Source organism: Thamnophis sirtalis, unplaced genomic scaffold, assembly GCF_051295495.1.
Source record: "Thamnophis sirtalis isolate CommonGarterSnake01/CBP01778 unplaced genomic scaffold, rThaSir2_p1.2 scaffold_3, whole genome shotgun sequence".
Classification (NCBI taxonomy): Eukaryota; Metazoa; Chordata; class Lepidosauria; order Squamata; family Natricidae; genus Thamnophis; species Thamnophis sirtalis.
Genome location: NW_028261383.1, coordinates 19,899,836 through 19,927,232, shown reverse-complemented (window position 1 = coordinate 19,927,232; position 27,397 = coordinate 19,899,836). Strand labels below are relative to the sequence as shown.

Here is a 27,397-nt window from a genome sequence, read left to right as displayed (position 1 = left end):
TAGTCCCGCTACTTGAGGTGCAGGGCAAGATGTCCTTGACTCTCTGAGAAAGGAATGTTATTTGGACTATATATCTCTCCAATGTGCCATATAATTCCCCCCTTCCATTTTCCCATAGCATTCAGTGTGGCAGGCCTGAAGGCCCAGTGCAAAAGGTGGCTTCCAGGCCTGGCACTCTCGTCCTCTAGGGCACCAGGGAGATGCCATGTGCAGCAAGTCAGCTGGAAGGTAGCAAGCCTAACAACCTTGACATTGATGGGAGCTGTGAGAAGGTTTTGAGGAAGCGTCTCCACCCCTCCTGGCGCCTCTGCCTGAAAACCTGGGTGGGTGGGGGAGGGGGTCCTTCTGCAGGCCAACAACAGTTGGGGGTTTTCCAAGCAGGGAGAAAGTGAAAGTCTCAAAGGAAGGGACACTCCTGCTTTCTTGCCAACCTTCCAGCTTGCAGAACCCGAGGCTGGAGCTGATGCCCCACCCAAGAAGAAGCTGGAGAGACAAAAGCCACCTTGTCCTTCCCTGGTGGTCTAGTGGTCAGGATTCAGCACTTTCACCGCTGCGGCCCGGGTTCGATTCCCACCCAGGGAAAGCTTTTGCTTCCAAACCATCCAACATCCTGCAGGTGGAATTTTCAGGGAGGCTCATTTTCATGGCAAGATAGGCTGAATTGGCCAGGAAATTCCCCTGGCTTCCCTTTCTCTTGCCTCCCTATCCCACTCCACCCTCCAGTCCTCTGGTAGGATTGACAAGGTCTCCATGCAACCAGCCTCCCTTGGACCTTCAGAAAAGGCAGATGATGACTGCAGGGATTCCCAAAGCTGCTTTTTTTCAGGAGGCAACTGGACTTCCTTGTTTTTCTCTGAAGACATTTCACTTCTCCTCCAAGAAGCTTCTTCAGCTCTGATTGGATGGTGGGGAATGGAAGGATTAATATTCCTTGCAGACATTCCATTCCCCGCCATCTAGTCAGAGCTGTAGAAGCTTCTTGGAGGAAAAGAGAAAAGTCTTCAGAGAAAAACAAGGAAGTCCAGTTGCCTCCTGAAAAAAGCAGCTTTGGGATAACCATGACCTGGATGATTGAGAATCACCATAGACAACTGCAGAAATTGCAAGAGACTCGGAGGGTAAAAAGCTGCCTATGATCCACTGGGGAGCGGGGGGGGACAGGTGGGTGTCAGCACTTTAAGTAGGTTGAGGTGGAATGGTATTGCTGTGGCCCAGCAGGAGCCGTTGGAGCTGCCACCAGACTCCGACAGCGAGGGGCCCTATGAGTCGGCTCTGGAGGATGTGGAGGATCCTGGACAGGGTTCCGACTCTGAGCAGGGCGCAGAGAGACTGGTTGGCCACCAGGAGGTGCCTGAGCCTTGGACCAATGGGGAGGAGACAAGAGAGAGTGATCCAGAAGCCAGCAGTGAGTTGTTCCTGGATGCCCGGAATCGAAGAGCTAATAGGCGTCAGGAACAGTTGCACAAGTACAGGAGGTAATTGCACTCAGCTGGTAGTCATTAGGCTACTCTCCAGACTGTAAAAAGACTGCTTGTACACACGGCCCTCTTGCAGAAGTCAACGCAGGAATTAATGTTGGAGAACATAATGGTGAGCTTGGCAGGCTGGATTGCTGCCAAGCCTTATCTGTGCTGGATTGCTGCCCAAGCTTGTCTGTGCCGGTTTGCTGCCAAGGACCTGTCTCTCTGTTAATTAAATGCCGTAACTTATCTTTGGCTTGGAGTGTGTGTTGGTGTGGGGCAAGGGGGGTCAGAACAGGTATTTCTTAGCCACACAAAGAGTCATGGGGTCTGGCTGTTGAAAAGCTGCAGGTATCCTACCCTTTGTGGTGATGATGTTACCCATTCAGTCAAATCAGACTCTTAGCAATTCTATGGGCCACGTCTCTCCACATATTCCAATCTTGTACTTCTTTGAGTTTTTCTATGCTGTGGCTAGTGTCAGTTCAAAGTTAGAATAGAATAACAGAGTTGGAAGAGACCTTGTAGAGGTCATCGTCCAACCCCTGCTCAAGCAGAAGACCCTACACCATTTCTAACAGATGGCAGTCCAGCCTCTTCTTGAAAGCCTCCAGTGATGGAGCACCCACAATTCTGAAGGCAACTTCTGTTCCATTGGTTGATTGTTCCCACTGTCAGAATATTCCTCCTTGTTTTTAGGTTGAAGTTCTCCTCAATCAGACTCCAACAATTATTCCTTGTCTGGCCTTCAGGTGCTTTGAAAATTAGGTTGACAACTCAGCTTTGATGGTGTCCAGCCACATTGCTCTCCGATGGCCTGGTTTCCTTTTGCCAGTAACTCTTCCAAATGTAACAACTTTGTCCGGTGAATTGTCCTTCAGGACATGGTCAAAGTGGATGAGTCACAGTTTCATGATTTGGGCTTTTAGTGAAATGCAACATGAGGTCCATGGCAGCCACCAAGAACGTGGCTCTTTTTCTCTCAATGAAAACAGAATCCGGGATCAAACTTCCTGTGGTGATGCTGCCTGTACATCCTAGAAGAGCAAAAGGAAGAAGGAGACATGCGCCAGCCGGGACTCAAACCCAGGTTGCAACGTTGGAAACCCTGCATGATGCCCCTACACCACTGGCACAGCTGTTGAGAGTCTGTCTTGAGAGAAGCAATATTTACATCCAGGGTTTCTCTTTCCTCATCTGATGGCGGGAGAGAGGAACACGCTGGATCTGGTGACCAAGGTATCTTATTGCTGTCTTTCCAGCCCAGCTATGAATGCTCAAGTGGAGAGAGACGAGAGGGAGGCCTGTGCCAGGTCTCTGTGGCGCAATGGGTTAGCGCGTCTGGCTGTTAACCAGAAGGATGGTGGTTCGAGTCCACCCAGGGACGGCCTGTTTGATGAATTGACCAATAATCGATGGGAGGCGACAGAATGTTTATCTATTGGGTTCTTTATCTTAGAACTGCAGATCCCACCTTCTCTATTATTTTCTGCCAGATTTTAATATTTAGCCATCTGCTTCATGAGCTCTGTGCTCTGGAGGGGTATAACAATCCTTTAACCTATCCTATTGTGGAAATAACACTCTGGAATAAAGATATACTGCCAATTACCTCCTCTAGACCGATTAGATCCCACAGATTAGGCCTCCTCCGAATTCCATCCGCCGGCCAGTGTCGACTGGTGACTACTCGGAGGAGAGCCTTCTCTGTGGCTGCTCCGACCCTCTGGAACGAACTCCTCGTGGAGATTCGAATCCTCACCACCCTCCAAACTTTCCTTAAAACCTGGCTATTCCGACAGGCCTGGGGCTAAAAAGTTTCTACCCCCTTCTCGAATGGTATGACTGTTGTGTGTTTTAAATTATGTATTGTTGCGCATTGTTTTAATTTTTTTGTCTGTATCCCCCTCCCTTAGTTGAGTTGTGAGCCGCCCTGAGTCCCCTTCGGGGGGAAAGGGCGGCATATAAATAAAATAAACATTCAACATTCAACATATAGGCATACCAGTTGAGCACACTCATACCTCTGGTTTCTGTAGTGTAGTGGTTATCACGTTTGCCTCACACGCAAAAGGTCCCTGGTTCGAAACCAGGCAGAAACACATCTTTTGCTCAGCATCACAACCATTCCGAGATCCAAATAAGTGTGGGAAATACCACACACACACAAGCATATACAAAGAACCAGAAGCACCCATTTTCTTTTCTCCCTTATCCCAAAGGGAATGAAGAAGCAGAGGATACTTTTAAGCCATTGACCAAAGAAGATTAATTGTCCTGAGCAAAAAACGAGAGAATAAAGGCCTTAACAGTTTTATGGCTTCACATTCTGCAGAGGTAAAGAAAAGGAGAGAGGATGCCAAAGCCTCCATCTCTGTGGCAGGGAAATGCTTCCGTTGCATCAATCCAGCCCTTACAGTGTGAGACTCCCTTCACTGGGAACCTTTCATGCTGTCGGAGTTGATATCCCTTCCAAGGAGAAGCTGGAGGGATGACAGCCACTTTGTCCTTCCCTGGTGGTCTAGTGGTCAGGATTTGGCGCTCTCACCGCCACGGCCCGGGTTCGATTCCCGGCCAGGGAAAGCTTTTGCTTCCAACCTATCCACCATTCTGCAGCTGGAATTTTCAGGACGGTTCATTTTCACAGGAAAGTAAGCAGAACTGGGCAGAAAATTGTTCTGAACTTCCTCCCCCACTTTGCCTCCCCCTCTTTTCTCCCATCCTATCTCATTCCAGCCTCTGGTCATCCTATCAGGCTTGATAGAGTCTCCATCCAACCAGCCCTCCTTGGACTTCAAAGAAGGCAGGAATTGCAAGAGGCTTGGAGGGGGCAAAGCTGCCTATGGTCCACTTGGGGTAGAGAGATTGGCATCAGCTCTTCAAGGCAGCTGAGGGGAACTCTGGAGCCCAAGGGGTCCGGCTGTTGACCAGAAGAGGAGGGGTTGTTTTGAGTTCACCCAAAAGCATCCAGAGTTTCTCTTTTCCCATCTGATGGTGGGAGAGAGGAAGACACTTGATCTGGGGACCAAGGTATCTTATTGCTGTCTAGCCAGCCCAGCTATGGATGCTCAAGTGGAGAGAGCCGAGAGGACCTATGCCAGGTCACTGTGACACAATGGGTTAGCGTGTCTGGCTGTTAACCAGAAGGATGGTGGTTCGAGCCCACCCAGGGACGGCCTCCTTGATGGTGTGATTCAAAACAAATTCAGAGGTTGAATGCTGCACCAACTTTTCATCTGGAGGCTTCAATTCTCACTTACTTGATCGTTTTTTCTCACTAAATATTTAGCTGTCATTTGTATTTATTTTTTTTACCTTCCAGAGTTCAGGACCAAAGGCAGATCTCTTCATAATCAGTGTCTAAGGTGAAAGGGGGAGGGATCTCCCCACGTGTCCTGAGTTACTTCTTTGGGATGGAGAAGTGCTGGAATGGCGTAAAGCAATCCGAAGCGGTCCTCAGTTGGAGCTCTCCAGGGTCCTGAAATAGCTGCTTGTGGAAAAGATTATGTCACCTGCAGGTTACTTCTAGGAAGGCAAAAGGGGGGAGGGGGAGGAGGAGGAGGAGCTGCAGATGATACTCAGATCTGACACACAACTTATAAACGTAACAATAATGCCTGAGCTGACATCGTTTGCCTACCAGGTAAGATAAGCAGCCTGGCTGAAAAGTAGAACCATTAAACGTAGAGGGGCTTTGGCACCCGAGGCCAAGAGATGTTAGGGTTAGGGTTAACCAGAGGGGATGGGGAGGGAGCCCCATCTGTCCTGCAGCAGCTGCTACACCTGAGAGAGAGTCGAGGGGAGGCCTCTGCCTGTCTCTGTGGCTCAATAGGTTAGCCCGTCTGGCTGTTAACCAGAAGGGTAGTGGTTCGAGCCCACCCAGGGACGGCTGTGGGTGCCCCATCCCCTTGACGAGGTGGCCGAGTGGTGAAGGTGATGGACTGCTAATCCATTGTGCTCTGCGCGCGTGGGTTCGAATCCCACCCTCGTCGATGCCTTTTCCTTTTGGTTGCAGGATTTGGAGGTGAAAGGATTAGTCCCACTCTGCATATTGGAAGGGTGAAAAGCTGAGCTGAGTCCCTATTTTTGCATTGTTTGTGCTCTTTCTTCTGGGAAAGTATTGTTCCATATTCTCATTTCTTTTATCACTTTATTCTGCCAATGGAATCCATCACCCCCCTATATTCTTAATGAATGCTTAATGAATCCATCTCACGCTTGAAATTTGGAGAGGAGCAGAAAACGACTCCATTTCCTCTTCCTGCCTTCTTTCTCAGATCCAGACCATCAAGATCCAGAGATCCTATTATGGTCTCCTCCAGTTCTCCTTCTGCATCTCTAGGGACTGCAATCCTCAGCCACGAAGTGGAGAGATGAAGGCGGTGAAAGGCTACAGTCTCCCTTCCCTCTTCCCATCCAAAGAAGTTTGCATCTTGCAAGTATCCCAGGACATGAGCTCTGTACATTCTAGTACATTCCTTGAAGGTGGACATATCTTCATACAATTGGTTATCTAATTACTCATATGACCTCTTCAATCAGGTTCCTTTCACTTTTTATCTTTGCCTGTAACCTAATGGTTTCTATTGATATACGGGATTGAACCAGTCAACTCTTTGATAAAATGACTAAATTAGCACCCCAGCAAAATGCTGGGGTATAGAATACTTTTGAGTTTGTAAGACAAAGTTGACCACAGCCTATTTATTTTGTAAGATAGATAAATGTGGGATAGATAACACCACCACCAAATGGATTTGTGACCAGCTGACCAACTGCACTCAATGTGCGCAGTCCTCAATGCAACAAACAGTACATCTCGTGGAGGGAAGCATGCAGTGAGATACCTCAAGCTTCTGTCTCAGGCCCAGTCATCTTCCTAAACAAATTTTGAATGGGGGGATATCAGGAGAACTCATCAAATTTGCAGAAAAAGCCAACATTTTAGGTTGGAAGATAGGCTCAAGATGCAGAAGGATCTGGACAGGCTTAAAAATAGTCTTCTATTCAAGAAAATGCAATCCAGTGATGAGAAAAGTAAGGTTTACATTTAGGAAGGAAAAACAGAAATGTACAGGTATAGAATAAATCACATCTGGAACAACAACAGTAACTGCAAATTCCTCTGCAAATTTGATTAATCTCTGTTCTATTTCCTTGTCTTGTCCAGACCCCCTTGAAGTCCATTGACTTTTGTCTGGTGGCAATTCATGTTGATCACTAGTAATTCAGATTCGTGTGCAGGTGACATGAAATAAACTTGTGATACCTTTGAACTCTATCCTGGCTTCTGACGTCTTTCATCTGACAGTTCATGCTGGTTTTAAAGTTTTTTATTCAAATATTGCTCACTGATGGCTCTGGATCAAACTGGTGAAAGGGCACCAATTACAAATATACAATAGCAAATATAAACTAGCAGAGTTGGAAGGGACCTTGGAGGTCTTCTAGTCCAACCCCCTGCCTAGGCAGGAAACCCTATACCGGTTCAGACAAATGGCTATCCAACATCTTCTTAAAGAGTTCCAGTGTTGGGGCTTTCACAACTTCTGGAGGCAACTTCTGTTCCACTGATTAATTGTTCTAAGTGTCAGGAAATTTCTCCTCAGTTCTAAGTTGCTTCTCTCCTTGATTAGTTTCCACCCATTGCTTCTTGTTCTCCCTCAGGTGCCTTGGAAAATAGTTTGACTCCTTCTTTTTTGTGGCAACCCCTGAGATATTGGAACACTGCTATCATGTCTCCCCTAGTCCTTCTTTTCATTAAACTAGATATACCCAGCTCCTGCAACTGTTTATGCCAGCATCACGGCTCAGAGGCATCACTTCTTCTTCCATCAGCCATTCTTAGTGTCCAATCTCACATGCATACATCATTACAGAGAACCAAGAATTTCCACATTAAAAAGTGGAAAATTTAGCAATTGCTGCCTGCTGGGGAGCTGATCTCCTTTCTGGACAGGCAATGTTGGAGGCATCCTTTCCTCCTACTCCCAAAAGTGCTTTTCCAAAAGGCTGTATTAGCACGCAGCCCTCTCCTAGAAAAATGAAATATCCTAGGAAGTATTGAAAAGGCGGAATATTATATTTCCCTGGATGTGAAAAGGGAGAAACAGGTTTTTAAAGACAAAGTAGCTATCTGCAGCTTCCTGCCCTCCCCCCTTTGTCAATGACCCATTAAAGCCTGAGCTAGTGTACTTTACATAATAAAGGAAGGATTCACCTTCCAGAGAAAGTCACCACATGGCATCTGGAAAATCAAACATGGGACTCAAAATACAGCCTAGAGAGCTGCCCCTGCATGGCCCCATGGGAGCCTGAAAACAAATCAGGATACATTTCTTACATAGGAACAGGAAAAACAGAGGTGGGGCTGAACAGATTATAAAAATCCCAGCAAGCCCCTTCCTCTTCTCTTCTTCTTCACCCAACATTGAAGCATGTGATCACTTTTTTCTGTTCAGGAGTTCAGCCATGTGGTCCTGTCCACCATTAAACCATCTTTCCAAGCAGCCTCCATGTCTCCAGTGTCTTTCACCCTGCTTGGAATTGAACCAGCTGGATATTTCTCTCAACGCCTTCTACTCTAATGCCCATCATTCCCAGAGCCCAATAGAACGTGATCTCTCATCAGCCCTTGCAGGGTCCTCTTGGCATTGCGCACACAGTCCACCAGGGGGCTCCCTCAGCAACCGTTGGAAAAGCCGGGGAGCACACACCCGAAACTCACCCACCCACTCACCCCGCCGCCGCTTTCAGGAGGCAACTGAGCATGCGCTTGCCTCTTTTGCGAGCTCAAGAGACAGACGTGTTGCCCGGTGCATTTTCCCCCAGAAAAGTTTTGAAAGTGTTATCAGCCATTTCTCCAGTGTCCGATTCTGCTCCCACTCGCTCTGCTTCCCTTAGGCTGAGCCTTTCCCGGAGTCCAAGAGGCTGCAAGGAAGCCTTGCACGGAGGGAGACCAAGACCTGACTCCGGAGTTCAGTAAGTGCGGTGGGGGGGGGGTTTCTTCCACGGGCTGGACTGTGCGCAGAGACACGCAAAACTTCATCAAGTTCGGAGTCCTGGAAAGTGGGGAGCCCCTTGTCCCATGTTCCCCTGCCTCCCCTGTGCAATGCGTGCACGGGACAGGCAGGGAAGGAATCAAGAGCTACGGACTCGATGCGTTGCCTCCAGGAGGAAAATCAAGATGGCCCATTTACTTTCCATTTCCTTGGGGGGGGGGGACTTCTAGGCGCGGGGCGGAGGAGGGGGTCGGCTTTGCAAAGCAGGTTGGTGCCTCCAACTCCTGGACGATTTCCTGCAAATTTATTGGCCCCGTTTTCAAAAGGGCTCCCTCTTTTCTAAGCTGAGAGAAGCGACTGTCGACCTGGCTTCAAGGTGGGCAAGGATTCGAACTCACTTCCCTGTTTCCCCGCTTTCCTCCACTCTCACCAGTTGGCTTTGCCAGAAAGGGTTACATGAACTGAGGTGGATATGCGGGCTGGGATGCACCATTCACACTATATGCAGGTAGTCCTCAACTTGCAATCACCGTTGAGCCCAAAGTTTCCGTTGCTTAGTGAAGCATTTGCTAAGGGAATTTTGTGCCATTCTTGTCACAGTTGTTAAGTGAATCAACATGTGTAAATAATATGGTTGTTAAATGAATCTGGCTTCCCCATTGACTTTGCTTGTCGAAAGATTGCTCAAGGTGATCTCATGACCTCGGGATGCCGAAACGGTCATAAATATGAATCAATTGCCAATCATCTGCATTTTGATCAAGTGATCGTGGGGATACTGCAACAGTTACAAGTGTGAAAAATGATAAGTCACTTTTTAGTGCCATTGTAACTTTGAATGGTCGCTAAATGAACTGTTGTAAGCTGAGGACTACCTGTGCTCTGTAAGCCACTGTTTTCTTTCAAACTTGGCCATTGTAAATGCCAGGAGTTTTAAATCCATACATCTTATGTTGGCCAAGTTTGAAAAAAGACTGGATTAGGCTGAAAGTGGGAAATGATGTGCCTTTTTCTATGATGTGCCTCAGTCAAAGCATGTTTAAAGCCTACATGGCTTTAAATATTCTTTGGCTGATTCACTTGGAGATTAGTTCGATATGCTTTTAATGGTGGTTTGTTAATTGTGGCTTCTGGAGTTCAGCTAAGGGTTTGGACCAGGAGGTTAATGGGATTCTGCTGGCTGGAAGTTCAAATACTGATTGATTTATCCATTAAATCACTTTAGTTAGTTACTCGTTTCAATTGCTACTTGGAGACCTGAGACATTTATGATCTGGATTGTACAGAGGTTGTTTTTAACATTGAAAACAGTCCTCAAAATTATTTGAATGCATCATTAAGATATAGTTACATATTTTAAATGTAGTTAGCCAATACTTTTAGTCCTTGACAGAAGTTGATCTAGAAGCTACATATTTTTCTCCACACAAAGATAAATCAGTCTACCTACTAAGATGTCCCTCCCTCTTCCCAGATATTGGTAGGTTCTTAAGAATTTCTTATTTGGGTTTTTGTGGCTGCTCAGTTGGTCAAGCTGTATTTCTGGAAGTTTCACTTGTTTTCCATTTCACATATGTAAGATAGAAGTCTTTCCTGATTCCTCCAGAGACTGAAGGACCTTGTGAGGGAAGAGGATCGAATGGCCTTGGCAGCTTTGAAGACCAGAGGGAAGATGGAGGGACAGTGGCAAGCACATGCAGACGTTGGGAGAGGCCCTCCAGTTACTCAGCCTGGGAGCTGTAGGAAAAATGGGGCAAGTCTTGGGCAGAAGAGCCAAGAAGCTGCAGCCAGGAGTTCAGAGGTTCAATGCTGTGACTTCAGAAAAGTGGAGTTCCAGGAGGGGAAGAGTCCCCGAGATGTTTGCTCTCAACTTCACCTCCTTTGTCGTCAGTGGCTGCAGCCGGAAAAACACAGCAAGGCTCAGATGCTGGACCTGGTGCTCCTGGAGCACTTCCTGGCTGTCCTTCCCCCAGAGATGGAGCAATGGGTGCGGGAGTGTGGAGCAGAGAGCAGCTCTCAGGCGGTGGCCCTGGCCGAGGGTTTCTTGCTGACCCTGGAGGAAGAAAAGATGCAAGAGGAATTGCAGGTGTGAGAATGTAATTGTGGCAGCTCTAAAATGGAATTCTCCAAAATGTCTCTCTGGCAGTTTTGGGGGATTATGAGGATATATTTGGGGCAATTCTTACATTCTCAGTTTCCTGCTTCAGCAATAGACATTGGGGTCTGCGAGGTTGAGGGTGCAGTATGATAATTCATTTTTATCTCTTTGCTCTTCCCTTCTTCCTCATGTCACATTGTGTCCAGAAATCCTTGGAAGCGGTGACTGAATATGCCAAGAAAAAGAAATATTCATCCAAAACTTCTCAAGAGCTGCTGTTCAGGGAGAGCTTCCGGAAAAATCAAAGTCAGGACCGGACATCAGGTAACGGAAGCTCTTTCTGTGTGGTGTGAGATTTCAACATTCAGCTTCTTCCTTGCTCCTCTTGATTAGAATCCCTCTCTTTAACGAATCTGCTTCCACCGTTTTTCTCCCACACACAGAGAGTAGAAAGCAGTCCTTGGTCTTTTTGGAATCCCCTCGTCTTTGTGGTGGAGCTGAAAGAGTAGCTGAACCTGGGCTTCAGGTAAGGAGGAGGAACATCAGAAAAGGTTCATGAAACCTGGATGGGTTTCATTTTGTGCTGGAGTTCAGGATACAGCAGGAGTCCCCAGCTCCCATTCCGTGGAACAACACCGTTGTGCGGCATGCCAGAAAAGCCTGTTCCTTCTGATAAGCTTTCTCCACCCTCCTGCTTCAGGCTTAGATTTCCCTGAGCAGATGTTGTCTCAACCGGAAATCTTCCTTCTGTCCCCCAGGGCCATTGTCATCTACCATTGCAACTTCACCCAACACTTCCATGAAGGTGTGAAATGGGGGCAGAGTTGCTCCCTCACTGGATAAAGTAAGCCATTGGCAAAAAAAATCAGGGCGGGTTTCACCAGTATTTTGCTCTGCCCAACCTACACAGAATTGGAGCCACTGATAAGTAGTAGGTTTAGGACCTAACCACCATTTTTAACCCAGAAGACTTTTTTTAGTTCCCTTCACTGAAAGGTATCCCAGGTCCTGCAGCAAACTTCAGTTGTCCCGTTAGCCAAAAGCTGTGAGATTTTGAATTGTGCACAAGATGTCCATTGTACCCGTTGCATCTCCTTGAATTGGTGGAAGAAAACTGCCAAATTATGCTTGGGATTATCTGTTAATAGGAAAACTTGTTTCCTTGTTCAGGATTTTGTGTCTTTGGACGACGTGGCCGTGTATTTCTCCGAGGAGGAGTGGTCTCAACTGGATGCTGACCAAAAAGCTCTCCATGGGGAAGTCATGCTGGAGAATTCGAGGAATCTGGCTTCTCTGGGTAAGAATCCCCATCTCTGCTCAGAAACAGAGAAAAGTCATGGGGTCAGAGAGGGGAATTAGATGTTATTTAAAAAAAAACAGATTAAGTGAAATAAGTGAGTAGATGCAACCAGCTGTTTATGTTAATATATATATATATGTATGTATGATGTGTGTGTGTATATATATATGTGTGTGTGTGTGTGTGTGTGTGTATGTATGTATATGTATATTATTGATCAGCACAAATATAACATATATGTTTGTTTTCTGAGGTTTTCACGGGTGTTAGTATGTAGGTCTTTGGTAATTCGGGTTTTCTCCTGCGTAAAATTGGAAGTGTCTTGGCGACGTTTCGACAAAGTCTCATTTGTCATCTTCAGGCTTCGTGCTTCCAGCTTCGTCAAAACGTCGCCAAGACACTTCCAATTTTACGCAGGAGAAAACCCGAATAACCAAAGACATATATACACACACAGAGACACATCTCTCTCTCTCTCTCTCTCTCTCTCTCTCTCTCTCTCTCTCTCTCTCTCTCTCTCTCTCTCTCTCTCTCTCTCTCTCTCTCTCTCTCTCTCTCTCTCTCTATCTATCTATCTATCTATCTATCTATCTATCTATCTATCTATCTAAATATGTTGCATTTGTGCTGATAAATAAATAAATAAAGCCATACCCTTACTGGGAATCGAAGCTGGGCATACCCAGTAAGGCTATGGCTAGCTGATGAGAGCTAAATAGCTTGAAATAGATCTATACTAGTCTCCCTCTATTTATTTATCAGCACAAATGCAACACAAATGTAACAAGGCAACATAAAAAAAATGGCTTTCTGCCTGGATGGTTCCCAGAGTGAGCCGATAGACAGAAAAGGGAAGCAGTATGCTCCCTCCCATATTTGGGCATACCAGGGGTTGACCGTGTTTCAAGGTTAAAACAAAATGTTGGCTGCATTTGGGCTTCTACCAGATGGCCCAGAAACAAGTTCCGCACCATGTTGAAGCTTTCGGCTGCATTTAGAAGCTTTGCAACACTCTGCCGAATCCTCTAAGGCAGCAAAATGGAGCAATTTCCCTGGAGGCTGCCATTTTGTTCCACCTACCAGTGAGTGGCCACCTCTCTCCCTATCCAAACTTGCCAGAATCCTTCAGTGCTTGGGTCTGCTCTTCACAGGCCCATTCCACCCCACGTTTGTTTTCTGAAGCTCTCTGGACCTCATGCTGTAGAAAGAGGGCAGGGCATGTGTCCCAGGGCTGCAAGGTGGCAATCCAGATGCAGCCGCTACTTTGTCCCACTTATTTGTGGGTGGGACAAAATGGCAGCCACCAGAGAAATTGCTTCATTTTGCTGCCTTAGAGAAGTCGGCCTAGTGTTGCAGAAGCTTCTGGATGCAGCAGAATGCTTCAGCACTGTGTGGGAAGCAAGACGAAGCAGTTTGTCTCCAGGCCATGCAGCAGTAGTAATCCAAATACAGCTGCCATTTTGTTCCCACCCACAAATAGTCACAGACAAAATGCCCACTGCCGCACAAACTGCTTCATTTTGCTGCCTTAGAGAGGTCACCATGGTGCTGCATACGCTTCTGAATGCTGAAGAAACCATTGTGCAGAGCTTCTTAAATCAGCAGAACAAAGCAGTTTGTCCCTGGGCTGGTTGGTGGTAACCAGAGCATTGTCACCATTTTGTTGCTGGGACAAAATGGCTGCCATATTTGGAACCGTGTCGTGTGGCTGCACAAAGAAGGAAGTCATTCCAGTGCTCTGGAAGGCCTCAGAGTTTGGCCTGGTGGGGTGTGAACCAGGCCTAAACTCTGGGAGGACCCGGTGGGAGTAGGAGAAGCCTTGTTGGGACCCAAGGCATGAGGAGTGGAGCATGGAGTGGCTTGGGGGTGGGGGAGGCCTTAGGAGGACAAGGGCAAGTGACCCCGGGCCTGTAGTAGACCACCAACATCCTCCCCCACCCAGGAGGCTCTCCAGTGCTCCACTTAACAACTAGAACCTTGGTTTTATGTTTAATCAGGGAGAACAGGAATGGGGAGGGTCATGAAGTGACATCTTTCACCTAAAGACTGTGCAACCTGCAACAGTAATGGGTGGATCCCACTATGGTCGTATCTTGAGGACTGCCTATAAATAAAGCAGCGGAGATGCCTAATACTCCTTCCATCTCCTATTTTTTTCTCTGTAATAACAACCTTGTGACTTGGGCGAGCTGAGAGAGAGTGGCCCAAAGTCACCCAAGTGGCAATCATGCTTAAGGAGAAGCTAGTCCTCAAGGCGTCTGGTTTCTAGTGTGGTGCCTTAACCAGTAGACCAAACTGCCTCTAGCCAACAAAGAAATTTATCGAAAGAAAAATTGGAACACTGCACAGGTATCCATTTTCACATAAATGAAATGGGTATCTTTCCAAGTTCCTTCTGCTCATAAAATGCAAAATATTGATATTTATTTATTTTCACAAAAGTGACAATTGGCCAAAAAATAAAAGAGCTCATGACGGTATTGGTTGGAAACATGCGGAAGAGGCCTTCATCCTGCAATGGATAGACAGCGGCTAAGATGATGATGGTGATTGGATTGGATTTATTTCATTTATATGCCGCCCTTTTCCCCGAAGGGGACTCAGGGCGGCTCACAATTCAATCAGGGAAGGGGGTACAGACAGGGGGATAAAAAAGACAAGACATAACAATACAAAATTTTAAAACACACAACAACCATACCATTCGAGAAGGGTGGCAAAAACTCTTTAGCCCCAGGCCTGTCGGAACAGCCAGGTTTTAAGGACTTTGCGGAAGGCCTGGAGGGTGGTGAGGGTTCGAATCTCCACGGGGAGCTCGTTCAAGAGGGTCAGAGCAGCCACAGAGAAGGCTCTCCTCCGGGTGGCCGCCAGCCGGCATTGGCCAGCGGATGGAATTCCGAGGAGGCCTAATGTGTGGGATCTAATTGGTCTATTGGAGGTAATTGGCAGCAGGCGGTCTCTCAAGTACCCAGGTCCAATACCATGAAGGGCTTTATAAGTGACGACTAGCGCCTTGAAGCGTATCCGAAGACCAATAGGCAGCCAGTGCAGCTCGCGGAGGATAGGTGTTACGTGGGTGAACCGAGGTGCACCCACGATTGCTCGCGCGGCTGCATTCTGGACAAGCTGAAGTCTCCGAATGCTCTTCAAGGGCTGCTCCATGTAGAGCACGTTGCAGTAGTCCAGTGATGATGATGATATATTTCCATGCCGCAGAAGAATAGAGCAGGAAATTGTGGGGTGGGCTGCATGCAGGGATAGGATGGCCTCCCTTAAGGAAAATTTCTGCCTTCCTTGTATTGATGCTGAATGGCTGCTATTCAAGACCAGATGCTATTGAACACCAATTTAGCGTATAATAATATTGTTCTTTGACTTGATCTGATGGTGGATGAAGCAACGGATTGGCATGCATAAGCAAGATTTGGATGTGCCCTGAAATTGGCCCCCTTGGGCCCTGAGTTTGGCATCATCCCAAATTGGAAGTGGGGGGCTATTACCATCCAGAAGGTCCTGTTGGTTTTCAAAGACACTGCTCTGCAGACAAGTGGAAACGAGGCTTTCATTGAAATTGGGGAGCTGGTGGGTAAGTTGCTGCCCCTGTCTGATGATATAGTATCCAAAGCATTTCAGGAGTTCATGTCACAATGTCATCAATACACTGGTGGCCAAAGATTAGATCAGGGTTTTATCTTAGGTTCATTGTGACATGATCCGTTCCTGATGTATGGACCTGATAGGAGCCCACTTGGAAATGCATATTTGGTAAAACACTAGTTCAGATCTTCATATCAGTCAACAAAGCAGAGAAAAATATATTGATCAGATAAATTTTAGCAGAAAAAGTTTGATCTTTAATCATTTCCATAGTTTTCCGACAATTTTCATTTTGCTTTTTCAAGGATATAATGGGCAAGAGAGTAAGAATTGCAAGGAGGAAAGCCAAGCAACCCACTCGAAAGACAGAAAAGGGAAATTTGCAGATCAGACGCAACCAAAGAGTGATGAAACAAAGCAATTACAAAATGGAATTAAAAAAGGCTTTCCTTGGGTTAGTCGGCTTCCTAACCATACAATCATTGATATGGGAGAAAGAATAGATCAAAGCATGGAGTGTGGAAAGAACTTTAATACATTGGCTCATTTGATTTTCTATAACGAAATACATTCAGAAGAGAAACTAAATACCTGCATGGATTGTGGAAAGACCTTTACTCGTAGGATTACTCTTAATCTCCACAAGAAGATCCACACAGGAGAGGAGCCATATCAGTGCATGGAGTGTGGAAAGAGCTTTACTCGTAGGGATACTCTTAATTCCCACACGAGGATTCACACAGGAGAGAAGCCATATCTGTGCATGGAGTGTGGGAAGAGCTTTAGATTCAAAAGAGCTCTTAGGAGGCATAAAATGAGTCGCCACCCAGGAGAGAAGCTATATGAATGCAAGAAGTGTGGAAAGAGCTTTACTAGTAGGAGTCATCTTAATTCCCACAAGATAATCCACATAGGAGAGAAGCCATATCAATGCATGGAGTGTGGAAAGAGCTTTACTCGTAGGGATACTCTTAATTCCCACAAGAGGATCCACACAGGAGAGAAGCCATATCTGTGCATGGAGTGTGGGAAGAGCTTTAGATTCAAAAGAGCTCTTAGGAGGCATAAAACAAGTAGCCACTCAGGAGAAAAGCCTTATAAATGCATGGAGTGTGGAAAGAGCTTTAACTATAGCACTAGTTTTAATTCCCACATGATAATCCACACAGGAGAGAAGCCATATCAATGCATGGCGTGTGAAAAGACCTTTATTCGTAGGAGTCATCTTATTTCCCACAAGATAATCCACACAGGAGAAAAGCCATATCAATGCATGGAGTGTGGAAAGAGCTTTACTCGTGGGGATACTCTTAATTCCCACAAGAGGATCCACACAGGAGAGAAGAAATATCAATGCATGGAGTGTGGAAAGAGCTTTACTCGTGGGGATACTCTTAATTCCCACAAGAGGATCCACACAGGAGAGAAGACATATCAATGCATGGAGTGTGGAAAGACCTTTACTTCTGGCAGTAATCTTAATTCCCACAAGATGATCCACACAGGAGAGAAGCCATATCCGTGCATGGAGTGTGGGAAGAGCTTTAGATTCAAAAGTGTTCTTAGTAGACATAAAATGAGTCGCCACTCAGGCGAGAATCCCTATCAATGCAGGGAGCAGGGAAAAATATGTGGAAAGTGATTACGAGAAATTGTGTTCCATTAAAGGATTCCCAGAGGGGAGAAGTCATATCAGTGGAAAAAGCTTGAGAAGTTGTAGCTCTCATTTAACATAAAAGATTCAAGTTGTTTTTCCTTTCCTTAATCTTGTTTCAATCTACATTTCCACCCTTGCTTCTCATTATGAAACTCAACGACAGAAGGCTAAAATAGATTTTGATTTTTACATTTACCTAAAACCTGAGATTAAACTAACTAAATAGTGTTAACTTGATTATTTTTGAGTCATATATTTAATGAACTTTGGGTCGATTGCAAATTACAAGCATGAGATGTTTGGAGGGGTCTACTTGAGGGTTTTGGATTCTCATGCTACCTTGAAACGACCACCTAACAGAAGACTTAAGTGGAGAAGTTGAGGGGAAACTAATTTGCTCAAAGACCTAAATTTACAGCAGGAGATAAAGAGCCCCAAGTCTCAGATCCGACCTTGGTACCCTCAATGACACCATCCTCATATCTGATGCCAGGGTTCTCTTTGACTTTCATAGCTTCCATTCCAGGGGTGTCAAACTCAATTTCATTGAGGGCCACAGCAGGGTTGTGTTTGACCAGGGGTGGGGTGGACATGGCAAGGGTGGGCATGTACAGCTCAAAGCCACACGTGTGAGGGACGCCTATGGCGGTCCAAGCTCCCTGCCAATGAAAACGGGCTCCCGAGCTCTGTTTTTGGCTGCGACTGCCTCCTGCAATCCTCTATCAGCCAAAATGGAGCTTGAGCTCTGTTTTCTTTGGCAGAGGCACCGTATCCCAGTCCGCTGTTTTCAGGGCGGCATCGTGGGCCAGATTTTAGTATCCCGTTGCCTGGATCTGGGCCCCCGGCCTTGAGTTTGACACCATTTTCCATTTGAAGTCATGGCCCTTTTTCTCCCACTGGGATGAAAACATTGTCTGGCAGATCCCAGAAAGGTCAAAGGTGAAAGAAGGTACACATAAGCCGGAACTTGCAGGTTGCAAGATTGGGAACCATGTCTGATGACCCCTATATCCATGGCCAGTTATTTGAGATCCTGTCTTAAATTCTACTCCTTCATTCTTTTCCCTGCCTCCGAGATCTGGATGGGCACAAAACACTAAGGAATAATGTGCCTTTAGAACTGCAGGAACCAGGCTGGGAGGGAGGGCAGAATATATGGGTAGGGTGGTTGGAAGCGATCCATATCTATGGTGCAGTGGTTATCAGACTTCGCTAATGGGCAAAAGTTCCCTGGTTTGAAACCGAGGCAGAAACAGATCTTTTCTCTGCATTGCAGCCATTCGAAGCTCCAAGCAAGTACAGGAAATAGCCGGCTTCTAATCCAATCTGGAAAAGGAGGCCCCAGAATTTCCTCATTCCGAGAGAGCTTCCAAGCTGATACATTTTTGGGTGAGGGTGGGGCTTTCCTTGTCCCATGCTTGATGTGGTGGTGGTGAGGGCTTTTCCAACTTGATGGAGGCTCTGGGCATCAAGTTGGCCATTTTCCTCTGGGATGTTGGAGAAAGTGTATAAGCCTCTCTATCAAGGTTCCAAGTAACACCCCAACAAAAGAAGACTTCAAGGCCTGAAGTTCCTCAACGTTCCATTTTATTAGAGATGACATATTGGCACATCTGGGAAATCCCAAATCTGAAATATTCCAGACTTTCCCCACCCAAATGAAAGTTCAAGTCCCTGCCCAGCACCCACGTGTCCCAATCAGTCACTGTCCTAACTGGAGATGCCTTCTAGTCCCACTACTCCAGGTGCAGGGCAAGATGTCCTTGACTCTCTGAGAAAGGAATGTTATTTTGACTATATATCTCTCCAATGTGCCATATAATTCCCCCCGTTCCATTTTCCCATAGCAGTCAGTGTGGCAGGCCTGAAGGCCCAGTGCAAAAGGTGTCTTCCAGGCCTGGCACTCTTGTCCTCTAGGCCACCAGGGAGATGCCATGTGCAGCAAGTCAGCTGGAAGGTAGCAAGCCTAACAACCTTGACATTGATGGGAGCTGTGAGAAGGTTTTGAGGAAGCGTCTCCACCCCTCCTGGCGCCTCTGCCTGAAAACCTGGGTGGGTGGGGGAGGGGGTCTCTGCAGGCCACCAACAGTTGGGGGGTTTCCAAGCAGGGAGAAAGTGAAAGTCTCAAAGGAAGGGACACTCCTGCTTTCTTCCCAACCTTCCCGCTTGCAGAACCCGAGGCTGGAGCTTATGCCCCACCCAAGAAGAAGCTGGAGAGACAAAAGCCACCTTGTCCTTCCCTGGTGGTCTAGTGGTCAGGATTCAGCGCTTTTACCCGGGTTCGGGTTCGATTGCCCGCCAGGGAAAGCTTTTGCTTCCAAACCATCCAACATCCTGCAGGTGGAATTTTCAGGGAGGCTCATTTTCATGGCAAGATAGGCTGAATTGGCCAGGAAATTCCCCTGGCTTCCCTTTCTCTTGCCTCCCTATCCCACTCCACCCTCCGGTCCTCTGGTGGGATTGACAAGGTCTCCATGCAACCAGCCTCCCTTGGACCTTCAGGAAAGGCAGATGATGACTGCAGGGATTCCCAAAGCTGCTTTTTTTCAGGAGGCAACTGGACTTCCTTGTTTTTCTCTGAAGACTTTTCGCTTCTCCTCCAAGAAGCTTCTTCAGCTCTGATTGGATGGTGGGGAATGGAAGGATTAATATTCCTTGCTGACATTCCATTCCCCACCATCCAGTCAAAGTTGAAGAAGCTTCTTGGAGGAGAAGCGAAAAGTCTTCAGAGAAAAACAAGGAAGTCCAGTTGCCTCCTGAAATAGCAGCTTTGGGATAACCATGACCTGGATGATTGAGAATCACCATAGACAACTGCAGAAATTGGAAGAGACTCGGAGGGTAAAAAGCTGCCTATGATCCACTGTGGAGGGGGGGGGACAGGTGGGTGTCAGCACTTTAAGTAGGTTGAGGTGGAATGGTATTGTTGTGGCCCAGCAGGAGCCGTTGGAGCTGCCACCAGACTCCGACAGCGATGGGCCCTATGAGTCAGCTCTGGAGGATGTGGAGGACCCTGGACAGGGTTCCGACTCTGAGCAGGGCGCAGAGAGACTGGTTGGCCACCAGGAGGCGCCTGAACCTTGGACCAATGGGGAGGAGACAAGAGAGAGTGATCCAGAAGCCAGCAGTGAGTTGTTCCTGGATGCCCAGAATCGAAGAGCTAATAGGCGTCAGGAACAGTTGCACAAGTACAGGAGGTAATTGCAGTCAGCTGGTGGTCATTAGGCTCCTCTCCAGACTATAAAAAGACTGCTTGTACACACGCCCCTCTTGCAGAAGTCAACGCATTAATAAATGATGGAGAACATAATGGTGAGCTTGGCAGGCTGGATTGCTGCCAAGCCTTATCTGTGCTGGATTGCTGCTAAGGACCTGTCTGTCTGTTAATTAAATGCCGTAACTTATCTTTGGCTCGGAGTGTGTGTTGGTCTGGGACAAGAAGTCAGAACAGGTATGCCACATTTCCTAGGCACACAAAGAGCCATGGGGTCTGGCTGTTGAAAAGCTGCAGGTATCCTACCCTTTGTGGTGATGATGTTACCCATTCAGTCAAATCAGACACTAAGTAATTCTATGGGCCACGTCTCTCCACATATTCCTATCTTGTACTTCTTTGAGTTTTTCTATGCTGTGGCTGGTGTCAGTTCAAAGTTAGAATGGAATAACAGAGTTGGAAGGGACCTTGTAGAGGTCATCGTCCAACTCCCTGCTCAAACAGAAGACCCTACACCATTTCTAACAGATGGCAGTCCAGCCTCTTCTTGAAAGCCTCCAGTGATGGAGCAGCCACAATTCTGAAGGCAAACTGTTCCATTGGTTGATTGTTCCCACTGTCAGAATATTTCTTCTTGTTTTTAGGTTGAAACTCTCCTCAATCAGTCTCCAACAATTATTCCTTGTCTGGCCTTCAGGTGCTTTGAAAATTAGGTTGACAACTCAGCTTTGATGGTGTCCAGCCACAGTGCTCTCCGATGGCCTGGTTTCCTTTTGCCAGTAACTCTTCCAAACGTAACAACTTTGTCCGGTGAATTGTCCTTCAGGACATGGCCAAAGTGGATGAGTCACAGTTTCATGATTTGGGCTTTTAGTGACCTGTCTGATGTGATGCACTCCAACCTTCCCTTTGTATCATGGCTGGGGGGCAAAAGGGCTGAACTGTGACTGCCCTATGCTCCCTATGCCTGGATTCGAATCGCACCCCCACTGCCAAGAATGGGGATCTCAGGAAATTATTTCTACATTTGTCATTCCTGCCGAAAATGCAACATGAGGTCCATGGCAGCCACCAAGAACGTGGCTCTTTTTCTCTCAAGGAAAACAGAATCCGGGATCAAAACTTCATCCGGGGATGCTGCCTGAACATCCTAGAAGAGCAAAAGGAAGAAGGAGACATGCGCCAGCCGGGACTTGAACCCGGATCGCAAGGTTGGGAACCCTGCATGATGCCCCTACACCACTGGCACAGCTGTTGAGAGTCTGTCTCGAGAGAAGCAATATTTACATCCAGGGTTTCTCTTTCCTCATCTGATGGCGGGAGAGAGGAACACGCTGGATCTGGTGACCAAGGTATCTTACTGCTGTCTAGCCAGCCCAGCTATGGATGCTCAGGTGGAGAGAGACGAGAGGGAGGCCTGTGCCAGGTCTCTGTGGCGCAATGGGTTAGCGCGTCTGGCTGTTAACCAGAAGGATGGTGGTTCGAGCCCACCCAGGGACGGCCTGCTTGATGAGTTGACCAATAATAGGTGGAGGTTACAGAATGTTTATCTATTGGGTTCTTTATCTTAGAACTGCGGACGCCACTTTCTCTATTATTTTCTGCCAGATTTTAATATTTAGCCATCTGCTTCATGAGCTCTGTGCTCTGGAGGGGCATAACAATCCTTTAACCTATCCTATTGTGGAAATAACTGTCTGGAATAAAGATATAGGCATACCAGTTGAGCACACTCATACCTCTGGTTTCTGTAGTGTAGTGGTTATCACGTTTGCCTCACACGCAAAACATCCCTGGTTCGAAACCAGGCAGAAACACATCTTTTGCTCAGCACCACAGCTATTCTGAGATCCAAATAAGTGTGGGAAATACCACACACACAAAAAAATATACAAAGAACCAGAAGCACCCATTTTCTTTTCTCCGTTATCCAAAAGGGAATGAGGAAGCAGAGGATGCTTTTAAGCCATTGACAAAAGAAGATTAATTGTCCTGAGCCAAAAACTAGAGAATAAAGGTCTTAACAGTTTTATGGCTTCACATTCTGCAGAGGTAAAGAAAAGGAGAGACGATGCCAAAGCCTCCATCTCTGTGGCAGGGAAATGCTTCCGATGCATCAATCGTGTGACACTCCCTTGACTGGGAACCTTTCCTGCTGTTGGAGTTGATATCCCTTCCAAGGAGAAGCTGGAGGGATGACAGCCACTTTGTCCTTCCCTGGTGGTCTAGTGGTCAGGATTTGGCGCTCTCATCGCCACAGCCAGGGTTCGATTCCCGGCCAGGGAAAGCTTTTGCTTCCAACCTATCCACCATTCTGCAGCTGGAATTTTCAGGAAGGTTCATTTTCACAGGAAAGTAAGCTGAACTGGCCAGAAAATTGTCCTGACTTTCCTCCCCCCTTTCCCTCCCCCTCTTTTCTCCCATCCTATCTCATCCCAGCCTCTGGTCATCCTACCAGGCTTGATAGAGTCTCCATCCAACCAGCAGTCCTTGGACTTCAAAGAAGGCAGGAATTGCAAGAGGCTTGGAGGGGGCAAAGCTGCATATGGTCTACTTGGGAGAGAGAGATTGGCATCAGCTCCTCAAGGAGGCTGAGGGGAACTCTGGAGCCCAAGGGGACAAGGGGTCTGGCTGTTGACCAGAAGAGGAGGGATTGTTTTGAGTTCACCCAGGAGCACCTGTAGGTACCCTTCCCTTGACAAGATGGCTGAGCAGGGGAGCTGATGGAGAACTAACACCCTGTACTCTGTATGCATGGATTAAAATCCCATCTCAGCTGTCACTTCTTCCACTGAGAGTCATTCTGCAGCTTCATCTGTAATTATCCTCACAACCAAATGTGTGCCCTCCAGAGCACAGAGCTCATGAAGCAGATGGCTAAATATTTAAATCTGGCAGAAAAAAATATAGAGAAGGTGGGATCTGCAGTTCCAAAATGAGGAACCCAATAGATAAACATTCTATAGCCTTCACCTATTATTGGTCAACTCATCAAACGGGCCGTCCCCGGGTGGGCTCGAACCACCAACCTTCTGGTTAACAGCCAGAGGCACTAACCCATTGCGCCACAGAGACCTGGATCAGGTGTCCCTCTTGCTTCCCCCCACCTGAGCATCCATAGCTGGGCTGGTAGACAGCAATAAGATACCTTGGTCACCAGACCCAGCGTGTTCCTTTCTTCTACTGTCAGATGGGAAAAGAGAAACCCTGGATGTAAATATTGCTTCTCTCGATACAGACTCTCAACAGCTGTGCCAGTCGTGTAGGGGAATCATGCAGGATTTCCAACCTTGGGACCTGGGTTCAAATCCCAGCTGGCACATGTCTCCCTCCGTCTTTTGCTCTTGAAGGAATGTACAAGAATGTACACAGTTCATCTCCTGGGATACTTGCAAGATGCAAACCTCTTTGGATGGGAAGAGGGAAGGGAGACTGCAGCCTTTCACCGCCTTCATCTCTCCACTTCGTGGCTGAGGATTGCAGTCCCTAGAGATGCAGAAGGAGAACTGGAGGAGACCGTAATAGGATCTCTGGATCTTAATGGTCTGGATCTGAGAAAGAAGGCAGGAAGAGGAAATGGAGTCTTTTTCTGCTCCTCTCCAAATTTCAAGCGTGAGAAAAGTTTTCCAGATATCAGCAAACTCAGGGCTGGCACTGACAGATGTTCTCCTTGTCTGGAGTAAACAGGCATTCACTAAGAATATAGGGGGGTGATGGATTCCATTGGCAGAATAAAGTGATAAAAGAAATGAGAATATGGAATAATACTTTCCCAGAAGAAAAAGCACAAACAATGCAAAAGTAGGGACTCAGCTCAGCTTTTCACCCTTCTAATATACCGAGTGGGACTAATCCTTTAACCCCACCCCACCCCAATCCTGTAACCAGAAGGAAAAAGTGTCGACGAGGGTGGGATTCGAACCCACGCGTGCTGAGCACAATGGATTAGCAGTCCATCACCTTCACCACTTGGCCACCTCGTCAAAGGGGTGGGGCACCCATAGTCGTCCCTGTGGGAGCTCGAACCACCAACCTTCTGGTTAACAGCCAGACGCGCTAACCTCTTGCGCCACAGAGACCGGCACAGGCCTCCCCTCGACTCTCTCTCAGGTGTAGCAGCTGTTGCAGGACAGACGGGGCTCCCTCCCCATCCCCTTTGGTTAACCCTAACCCTAACATCTCTTGGCCTCCAGTGCTAAAGCCCCTCTACGTTTAATGGTTCTGCTTTTCAGCCAGCCTGCTTATTTTACATAGTAGGCAAACGATGTCAGCAACTGCTCAGGCATTATTGTTACGTTTGTAAGTTGTGAGTCAGATCTGAGTATCAGCTGCAGCTCCTCCTCCTCCTCCTCCCCCTTCTCCTCCTCCCCTCCCCGCTTTTGCCTTCCTAGAATTAACCTGCAGGTGACCTAATCTTTGCCACAAGCAGCTATTTCAGGACCCTGGAGAGCTCCCGCTACGGAGCGCTTCAGATTGCTTTACGCCACTCCAGCGCTTCTCCATCCCAAATAAGTAGCTCAGGACACGTCGGAAGATCCCTCCCGCTTTCACCTTAGTCACCAATTATGAATAGGTCTGCCTTGTTCTTCCTCCTGCACTCTGGAAGGTAAAAAAAAAATACAAATGACAGCTAAATATTTAGTGAGAAAAAACGATCAAGTAGGTGAGAATTGAAGCCTCCAGAGGAAAAGTGGCTTTCAATCTCTGAATTTGTTCTGAATCATACCATCAAGGAGGCCGTCCCTGGGTGGGCTCGAACCACCATCCTTCTGGTTAACAGCCAGACGCGCTAACCCATTGCGCCACAGAGACCTGGCACAGGCCTCCCTCTTGCTCCCCCCACCCCCGAGCATCCATAGCTTGGCTGGCTAGACAGCAATAAGATACCTTAGTCACCACCCCAGCGTGTTACTCTCTCCTGCCATCAGATGGGTAAAGAGAAACCCTGGATGTAAATGTTGCTTCTCTCGAGATGGACTCTCAACAGCTGTGCCAGTGGTGTAGGGGCATCATGTAGGGTTTCCAACCTTGAGACCCTGGTTTGAGTCCCGTCTGGTGCATGTCTCCTTCCATCTTTTGCTCTTCAGGAAGGATCACCAGATGAAGTTTTGATCCCAGATTCAGTTTTAGTGGGAGAAAAGAAATGATCTTTTTTTTTTAATTATAAATTTTTATTTATTTATTTTACAACTCCTCCTCCTTTACATATTGTAGAAAGTGTATCAGCTGGTTACAAAAGGCTTTTGTGCATCTCTTCCACCGTCATCAAATATAATTCATATTAATTCAAGTAGCTTAACTCAAATATTTACTATATTAACATCATCATACCTCCACTTTTATTTGACTATAGTTATTTAAACATCCTTCATCCTTAAATATACCAAGATTCAATACATAACCACATACTGGCATTTCATTTACTTATTTGTAAAATCCTCCATTGACATTAAATCCTCATATCCTGTTTTAGCTAAACATCCATAATATTTAATACCAAAATTTTCTAATCCTCCATGTATATAATTTATTATAATTATCCTTTCTTTATTTAACTATATCCTATATCATAACATCCCCTTATTAGTTAAAACTTAATTGTATTTAATTTTGTTTTTTTATTATAATTATTGTTATTAATAATCTTTATATATAGTCCAAAATATTTCTAACCTTCCCTTCTCATATCCAATTATTACTTATCATAACAGCTCAACATTGTATACATTACTATCATTATCAATTTTTATTTAACTATACATATTACCACTGGTTTTAGCTAAGTTTAGCTAATTTTGAATTACACTCTTCCATCTATCAACCTGTATCTCTCCAATAACAAAACAATCTTATATCTACTGCCATTTGTGGATCTAATTCTCCAAATATCTTTTTAAACAAGTTTGTACGAAATGATCTTTGCACCTTCTTGTTTGTGGTATCTCTCATATAATGTTGATGCCCACCTTTTGTTTCCTTTATCAGCTTGTCTTTACTTCTCAGCAGTGTTATCAAATATTTTGCAAATAGTATTTCATAGTCCATAAATTCTTTAATGCTTTTTTCTCCTTCTATGTCCTGTCCTTTGAAATAAATTTTCTCTCCATTTAATTCCTCTTCAAATATTCCATTCTTTCCTCCTTCAGAAATAAACCAATTGCCACGAATATCAACAAGCTCAAACTCTTTATATCCATCCATTTCAATTTTTTGAATTTCCATCTTCTTATTTGATAAACATCCTCAATTTTTTCATCACAATTTGTTGCCAAATACAGCAGATAATCCATTTTTTTCCAATTCTTTCCTCTGTATCAAACACCCTCTTCAAAGCTGAAAGTATTGCTTGGAGAGAGGCTTGAAGAGACGCCATGTTTACACGCAGTTGTATTTTTTCTTGAAAGCTCAGCAAGACTAAAAACACTCGGCAGCGAAAGCAAAGTACAAAGGAATAGCTGTACAATCTTATCAGATATTAAGCCAGGACAGCCAAGCAATAAAAGTGTCAGGGTGTAAACAGTCAATTTATAGCTTACAGAGTCAGAAGAAATGTTAGAGTAGTCCGTCCATTTGAAAAGGTTTACTTAGAATCAATCCATGTAAATAACATTTAAAAAGTAAGATAACCACTGTCCAGAACCATTACAAAGATCAAAATCGCCGCTAAGTTCTTCTATTCTTTGATTAGAGTTAGTTTTAAAATTTTTAGGCAGTCCGTTTTTTTTTAAACAATAAAAGTTTCTCATCAGCTTAACACTTAACACTTCTCCATATTGCCCTGACTTTGTCAGTCTTGAAGGACTGGAATTTTTACTGCTAGAAGACTTTAAACCTGCTTTTCTCGGAGATTTTGCGATATCCCCGAGATCAGCAAGATGTAATCTTCCTGTTCACCATCTCTTCGGGATGATTTAGGTCCGCTAGAACCCCCCAGCAATAAAAGTATCGAGTGCGATCTCAGAGCTTTGAGATCGCACGTCGTCTCGTCATGGCATCTAGGCTCCGCTTCCTGAAAAGAAATGATCTTGATGCTTGGCACTGATGTCACCTTGCACCTTAGCAGGAAGCCA

At 46.1% G+C, this 27,397-nt stretch overlaps 1 protein-coding gene and 9 non-coding genes across 10 annotated transcripts; 8 read left to right on the top strand and 2 right to left on the bottom strand.

The window, feature by feature from the left end:
• The first annotated feature begins 2,773 nt into the window (after window positions 1–2,773).
• TRNAN-GUU (transfer RNA asparagine (anticodon GUU)) lies at window positions 2,774–2,847 on the top strand. Its single transcript has one exon. It is a non-coding gene; the product is annotated as a tRNA-Asn (tRNA).
• Window positions 2,848–3,489: 642 nt separating this feature from the next.
• TRNAV-CAC (transfer RNA valine (anticodon CAC)) lies at window positions 3,490–3,562 on the top strand. The gene has a single exon. It is a non-coding gene; the product is annotated as a tRNA-Val (tRNA).
• Window positions 3,563–3,970: 408 nt separating this feature from the next.
• Window positions 3,971–4,042, top strand: TRNAE-CUC (transfer RNA glutamic acid (anticodon CUC)). The gene has a single exon. It is a non-coding gene; the product is annotated as a tRNA-Glu (tRNA).
• A 1,328-nt stretch (window positions 4,043–5,370) lies between these two features.
• Window positions 5,371–5,452, top strand: TRNAS-GCU (transfer RNA serine (anticodon GCU)). The gene has a single exon. It is a non-coding gene; the product is annotated as a tRNA-Ser (tRNA).
• Window positions 5,453–10,121: 4,669 nt separating this feature from the next.
• Window positions 10,122–17,098, top strand: LOC148047409 (uncharacterized). The gene is made up of 5 exons (XM_087708050.1): window positions 10,122–10,547; window positions 10,766–10,883; window positions 11,003–11,085; window positions 11,730–11,856; window positions 15,762–17,098. Exons 1-5 carry the CDS (start codon window positions 10,134–10,136, stop codon window positions 17,096–17,098), a joined length of 2,079 nt encoding a protein of 692 aa, XP_087564176.1. The 5' UTR covers window positions 10,122–10,133.
• Window positions 17,099–21,753: 4,655 nt separating this feature from the next.
• On the top strand, window positions 21,754–21,827 carry TRNAN-GUU (transfer RNA asparagine (anticodon GUU)). The gene has a single exon. It is a non-coding gene; the product is annotated as a tRNA-Asn (tRNA).
• A 244-nt stretch (window positions 21,828–22,071) lies between these two features.
• On the top strand, window positions 22,072–22,144 carry TRNAV-CAC (transfer RNA valine (anticodon CAC)). The gene has a single exon. It is a non-coding gene; the product is annotated as a tRNA-Val (tRNA).
• A 397-nt stretch (window positions 22,145–22,541) lies between these two features.
• Window positions 22,542–22,613, top strand: TRNAE-CUC (transfer RNA glutamic acid (anticodon CUC)). The gene has a single exon. It is a non-coding gene; the product is annotated as a tRNA-Glu (tRNA).
• Window positions 22,614–24,228: 1,615 nt separating this feature from the next.
• TRNAS-GCU (transfer RNA serine (anticodon GCU)) lies at window positions 24,229–24,310 on the bottom strand. The gene has a single exon. It is a non-coding gene; the product is annotated as a tRNA-Ser (tRNA).
• Window positions 24,311–25,065: 755 nt separating this feature from the next.
• TRNAN-GUU (transfer RNA asparagine (anticodon GUU)) lies at window positions 25,066–25,139 on the bottom strand. The gene has a single exon. It is a non-coding gene; the product is annotated as a tRNA-Asn (tRNA).
• Between the last annotated feature and the right edge of the window lie 2,258 nt (window positions 25,140–27,397).